The sequence below is a fragment of the Aquarana catesbeiana genome, linkage group LG07, assembly GCF_042186555.1.
Source record: "Aquarana catesbeiana isolate 2022-GZ linkage group LG07, ASM4218655v1, whole genome shotgun sequence".
Taxonomy (NCBI): Eukaryota; Metazoa; Chordata; class Amphibia; order Anura; family Ranidae; genus Aquarana; species Aquarana catesbeiana.
This window is the reverse complement of record NC_133330.1, coordinates 4997967-5005000: the sequence shown is the minus strand read 5'-3', so window position 1 is coordinate 5005000 and position 7034 is coordinate 4997967. Positions and strand designations below refer to the sequence as shown.

Here is a 7034-nt window from a genome sequence, read left to right as displayed (position 1 = left end):
CAGTTGTTCTTTCTTTTCTATATTGTATCTTTTTGAGAGCTAATTGCCTGTTTATTACATCTTTTCTTCTTTTATGGTCTGTAATCAGCTCTGAAGATCAACATTAGAGTTTACTGACAGCACCATAAAATCCCTTGGAATTAAGCTTATTGCAGAATCTGTATTTGTAAGTTGATCTCTCTATATTTCTTTTTTCAGTTTGGGAAAGTATTTTTCCTCTCTGACATTTCTGATATACTTTAATGTATACTTTATAGCTGGTCCTATTAGTCCCCCTGTGGCCGCTGGTCACATATGGTCCCCTTGGCGCTGATAGCTGTCTAGAGAGCGTGGCGACATTTGGAACCATTTTAGGTGATACAAGTAAGAAGTATCGCCCTGAAAGTAGAGATGCATGTGCATATAAGTCATTATGTTACATAGTTACATAGTTACATAGTAGATGAGGTTGAAAAAAGACACAAGTCCATCAAGTCCAACCTATGTGTGTGATTATATGTCAGTATTACATTGTATATCCCTGTATGTTGTGGTCATTCAGGTGCTTATCTAATAGTTTCTTGAAGCTATCAATGCTCCCCGCTGAGACCACCGCCTGTGGAAGGGAATTCCACATCCTTGCCGCTCTTACAGTAAAGAACCCTCTACGTAGTTTAAGGTTAAACCTCTTTTCTTCTAATTGTAATGAGTGGCCACGAGTCTTATTAAACTCTCTTCTGCGAAAAAGTTTTATCCCTATTGTGGGGTCACCAGTACAGTATTTGTAAATTGAAATCATATCCCCTCTCAAGCGTCTCTTCTCCAGAGAGAATAAGTTCAGTGCTCGCAACCTTTCCTCATAACTAAGATCCTCCAGACCCTTTATTAGCTTTGTTGCCCTTCTTTGTACTCGCTCCATTTCCAGTACATCCCTCCTGAGGACTGGTGCTCAAAACTGGACAGCATACTCCAGGTGCGGCCGGACCAGAGTCTTGTAGAGCGGGAGAATTATCGTTTTATCTCTGGAGTTGATCCCCCTTTTAATGCATGCAAATATTCTGTTTGCTTTATTAGCAGCAGCTTGGCATTGCATGCCATTGCTGAGCCTATCATCCACTAGGACCCCCAGGTCCTTTTCCATCCTAGATTCCCCCAGAGGTTCTGCCCCCAGTGTATAGATTGCATTCATATTTTTGCCACCCAAATGCATTATTTTACATTTTTCTACATTGAACCTCATTTGCCATGTAGTCGCCCACCCCATTCATTTGTTCAGGTCTTTTTGCAAGGTTTCCACATCCTGCGGAGAAGTTATTGCCCTGCTTAGCTTAGTATCGTCTGCAAATACAGAGATTGAACTGTTTATCCCATCCTCCAGGTCGTAATTGAGTTGATGTAACATGTTGCAATATATACGATACATAACTGTAAATTAGTTGACATATTTATGATTCTGTGTTTTTTCTCTTTATCTCTTATGTTAGAAGGCTTGTACTTTAAAACTGGACAGCCTCCCCTGAAGAAGCCCAGCATATGGGTAAAACATGTTAAGAAATCCATCTTACAGTGCTGTCCTGATAATACTGTGATATATTGTACATGCCAACTGTTCTGTTTTTAAAAAACATTTTTTATTTTGTTTTTCCAAAATAGAAAATAAATTACTTTTTAATAATATATTTGACATTATTCTTGCACATAAAAAATCCCAACAACCTACCTTGTTCATAGCAAATGTAAACAGTGTTCAAATAACACATGTGAGGTATCGCCGCGATTGTCAGAGTGGGAGCAATAGTGCTAGCAAAAGACCTCCTTAGCAACTCTGAACTGGTAACCGTTAAACATTTTTTAAAGCATTGCCTGTGGAGATTTTTATGTACCATATTTTGTCGCCATTCCACGCGTGTGCGCAATTTTAAACCGTAGCATGTTAGGTATCTATTTATTCGGCATAACATCATATTTCATAATATACAAAAAAAATTGGGCTAACTTTACTGTTTAGTTTCTTTTAAATTCAGTGAAGACTGCTGCACAAGTACTGTGTGACATAAAAAAAATATTGCAACAACCACCATTTTATTCTCCAGAGTCTTTGCTAAAAAAAAATATATATATATAATGCTTGGGAGTTCTAAGTAATTTTCTAACAAAAAATACTGATATTAACTTAGTAACGTAGTAAGCAACAAGTCTCAGAAATGGGCTTGGTACTAAAGTGGATAATATTGTAAGCAATAAGTTGCCAATGATCACCCATCAATCCACTGGAAACAATATATTGGACATTTGCTTACCATTCATACAGTACTGCCATATATATCAAAACTTACACAATATTTAACATCCCTGTACTTGGGCTAAAAAGGAGCAAAACATTTATGTGAACATATTGGGAATATTATTTTTTAAGCAAAATATGTATCTCATTAATCAAACTAAAAGTACATTTTTTCATATTTATTTTATTCATCAGCTTTGTGCCCATTAAAGACCTTCTACAGTAGATGCATTCATATTATGGTAGGTAAAACAGTCATTTTAAAGGACATATTTGGACAGTTCAAGTTTACCACACATGTCCAGGTGTCGACTAACAACGCTTCCAATGTTATATACAATGTCTTTCACCTGTTTCTTTTGCCAATTATTCATTGTACTTTATGCTTTTGATCACTGTAAACCTGTAAAATGTTAATACAATTTCTTAAAAAAAAAATAGTCATTTTAAGGTTAACCAAAACATAATGGAGCTGCTACATTTGGTCTGTGGGTTGCAATGACTCCTGACCATGCAAGTATAAGTACATGTTTGACCCCCTGACATGTTTAAATTTTATAAAAGACATTACTGAATTTTTTAGTCAACTGGAAATGGCCCAGAAATAAAAAACATTTCAAATTTCACAATGATATTTTCAGAATGATGCCCAGATTAACTTCAAGTGATAATATGACCTCATAAGTGCCTCCATTAGATCTTTGTTCCTCAGGCTGTAGATCAAAGGATTCAGCAAGGGGTTAATGAGGGAAGATATGACTGAAAACAGTTTGTTTAAATTGAACATATTGCTGGAAGTTGGAACCAAGTAAATAAAAATGAAGGAGCCATAGAAGATGGAGACCACGGTAATATGTGATGAGCAGGTGGAAAATGCTTTCATCTTTCCAGGCTTGCTACGGATTCTGAGGATGGTCCCGAAAATATAGACATAGGGAAGAAAGGTCAAAAGAACATCTCCTATTCCAAGAACAGCACTTACTAAGAATACAACCCCCATGTTTATGAAGGGGTCAGTGCAAGTAATTTGATATAAGCTTGGAAGGTCACAAAAGAAGTTGTGGATGGAAGATGTCCTGCAGAAAGACAACCTGAGCAAAAATAAAGTATGAATCAAAGAGACAGAACATCCTCCAACCCAGACCAGAGAGGCCATACGAGCACAGACCCTCCAAGACATAATTTGTGTGTAATGTAGAGGGTGGCAGATGGCCATGTAGCGGTCGTAGGACATAGCTGAGAGCAAGAATATTTCTGAAACAGCAAGGAAGATGTAGAAAAAGACTTGGGTTATACAGGCAGGAATGGATATTGATCGTCTTTTTGTGACCAAATCAAAGAGCATCCTTGGTGCAGTCACTGATGGATAGGACATGTCCAGAAATGCCAAGTTGGCAAGAAAAAAATACATTGGGTTGTGCAGATGGTAGTCAGTGAGGACCAAGAAAAAAATAAGAAGGTTTGTGATAAGAGTCATCAGATAAATCAGAAGGAAGAATATAAAAAGTCCATTCATGGTCAGTGGATGGTCTGATAGACCCACAAGAGTGAAAGACATAATCGCTGTCACATTCCTCATTTATTCTTTTTTTTTTATTTCTCACTGTAAAACAGAATTAAATATATGGATCCGACGATTTAATAATTGGAAAACTTGTACGGTGTGCCTGCACAGTACACTCGGGAGTACATGTAGGCAATTGTACCAGCGAATGATTCTTATATAAGATGTTGGCATTCCCTCAGGACAGTTTGTTGTGTTGTAAGAAAGATAAAAGGTCTCCTAAGATCTAATTTATAACACCTGGGGAGCCCCTTTTCTATAATTGAGAACAGTCATTAAAAATTGGATATAAAATCCACTGAAAGTGTTCTTTATCATTTTGTTACTTATTTTAAGTATTGGCTCGTGGACAGAGTGATCTAAAACACCATAGAAGGAACTTATAGCTAAATTTAAAAAAGAATAAGAGATATAATCTCTGTCAGATTCCTTGTTTATTCTTTTTTTTATTGTTTAAATCTGTCACTGTAAAACATTATTAAATGTATGGATCTGAGGATTTAATGTTTGGAAAACATGTATGGTGTGCCTGCACAAAAGAATAGTAGAGTTAAAAAAATATATGGAAAAAACAGCATGGGGTCCCCCCCAAAATTCATACCAGACCCTTATCTGAGCATGCAGCCCGGCAGGCCAGGAAAGGGGGGAGACGAGCAAGGACTCCCCTCCAGATCCATACCAGGCAACATGCCCTCAACATGGGGGGGTGCTTTGGGGTACTCTGCCCCCCCACCCCAAAGCACCTTGCCCCATGTTGATGGGGACCAGGGCCTCTTTCCCCCAACCCTGGTCTGTGGTTGTGGGAGTCTGCGGGCAGGGGGTTTATCAGAATCTGGAAGCCCCCTATAATAAGGGGCCCCCAGATCCCAGCCCCCCCACTATGTGAAGGAATATGGGGTACATAGTACCCCTACCCATTCACTAGAAAAAGTGTAAAAAGTGAATAAAGACACAACAAGAGTTTGACAATTTTCTTTTATTAAAAAATAAAAATCAATGTCTCCCGATGTAGATCCATCATCAATCATGCCGCCCTCCACCGGACCCCAAAAAAAAAGCTCCACTTGTGACAAAGGCTAACCATCAACTGCTCCTTCGTCTGACATTTCTTAAATAGTTAAAGGGCGGAGTCACACGATGATGTCATGTCTGCTGTAAATTGCCTCCAGCATTGTTAGTGTTTCTTTTTGCTGGAGGCTGCCATTTTGCTAAAGTCCAGAGCCCCTGAACAGCAGTAAATGTTTACGCTGAAGCCACCAAGAATAATTATTTCTTTTGACTAAAAGCCGGTGTGAAAGAGGGGTCACCTAAATAGGATGTAAAAGGTGAGATAGGAGAGAATGGATCATACTTCTTGTGGTACATCTAGCAAAGGCGAAGGGAATGGGGAACTATTTCATTAATCAACCTGGTATAAGGCTGCTTGTTGAATCGGGGTCTTTTATGAAGAATATGATCAATAGTGAATTAAAAGAGAAATAGCTTTTTTTCAGCAAAAGGAGAAAACCAAAGTCTGCTTAACTCCAGCACAAAGTAAAAATAACAGAGTATCAGTAACACAATGGTTTTACCCAAAGTTCAATCCAAGCCCTAATCGGCAGCTTCCAGCAGACATCCAGCCCTTCAGACACTTCGGTCTCCTCTCAAAACTTTTTACTACTCCACACCTGCTCTAGGAGCTTCCTGTCATTAGGTGATGCTTCACAGAGATAGGCCTAATTCTTTTGGGACCAGATTCCCTGTGATTAGGGTTAGGATTCTTTCCCACTCGGTGATATCTATGAACCTCTAAATTCTGAGTCCCAAATAAGGCATTCTCAATCCAGATAGGACTTTAAGTCAGTCCTACTCTCTCTTTGATTGGACTGTCCCAGAACCCCTCACCCTGCATGGAGGAGAACGCCTGAGAACACCAACTGAACACAAATCCTCCCCCTTTAAGAAACCACAACCCAAATATGGGTAAAACATAGTGCCCATCAAGGACCCATCCTTGGCCTCCTGTACATTTCTCCCCCCCACCCCGATGCAGAGGTGTTGGTGGCAACATTCAACACCATACAATGTACACGAAAGAGGGAATCGGCATTTTGATGCAGTCACTCAAGTCTGTGATCTATCACACAATTAAATTCTTGGAGCAATAGGAACCACCTGATTACCCTTACATTGACCTACTTGTTTTGTCTCATCTGTCTTAATGGTGCATGGTCCAACACCAGAAGGAATCTGCTGCCTAGCAGAAAGTTTAGCAGAAAGTTCAGAGTTCTTTTTATTTTGAGACACTCACTCCACCCCAGCATAGTTTTTCAGCTTGTCCCTACTTGTAACACATTTGTAAAAGGATTCCAAAATGACTGTCTAAAGCAGGGGTCTCAAACTGATAGATCTATAGCTGTTGCAAAACTACAAGTCCCATCATGAATCTGCCTGTGGGAGTCATGCTTGTAACTGTCAGCCTTGCAATGCCTCATGGGACTTGCAGTTTTGCAACAGCTGGAGGGCCGCCAGTTTGAGACCCCTGGTCTAAAGGATAATTTTATGCCATGATAAGATAAAAAAAGAGTCTAGTTTGTATAAAAGGTTTATAAAATAGCCTCACTTGGCTGTAAGCTAGCCAACTTGGGAGTCTGGATGCACCATCTTCCTCAAGGCAGGTAGAGGTAAGTTCTCTTGCTTTTTCTGATTTGCTAGTAGGTGCAAGGACTTGTGGACACAGTGTCTGTTAGGTACATGGTTGGTAAGGTTGAATAAAGACACCAGTCCAATCTGTTCAATATGTTTAGGTGTGTGTATGTTTGTGTTTAAGCCAATATGATTTCCTATTTTCCTGTGCAGTGCACTCACTAAGATGCCCATCCAGGAGTTTTTTTTAAACTTCCTGCTGATTGTGGAAGGGAGTTCCGCGCCCTTAACGTTCTAACAGTAAAGAATCCCCTGTGCAGGTTAAAGTGTAAGTTTACCTTTACAGAAAATCTGTAAGGTGAACTTACACTAGACCCCCTTCCAATCTCACCCGGTCCCGCTAACCTGGAGTCTATCGATTACCCATTCTTACAGATCGGATTGCCGCTTTAACATTCAGGGGATTTTAAATGTCCATGGCTTTCTCTCCTCTTCACCTGTGGTGACAGGGCAGGCTACGTGGGTTTTGATTGGTCGCGCCGCCCATGTGACTGCGATGACCAATTAGAATGCTCCTATATG

General features: G+C 39.7%; 1 protein-coding gene across 1 annotated transcript; it reads right to left on the bottom strand.

Moving 5' to 3' along the window:
- Window positions 1–2900: 2900 nt before the first annotated feature.
- On the bottom strand, window positions 2901–3903 carry LOC141102328 (olfactory receptor 5A2-like). Its single transcript, XM_073591286.1, has one exon. It carries the CDS (start codon window positions 3840–3842, stop codon window positions 2901–2903), a length of 942 nt encoding a protein of 313 aa, XP_073447387.1. The 5' UTR covers window positions 3843–3903.
- Between the last annotated feature and the right edge of the window lie 3131 nt (window positions 3904–7034).

Bases quoted from the DNA above. Each gene is read 5' to 3' on its own strand.
- LOC141102328 (XM_073591286.1), bottom strand. From the start codon at position 3,842: ATGAGGAATGTGACAGCGATTATGTCTTTCACTCTTGTGGGTCTATCA.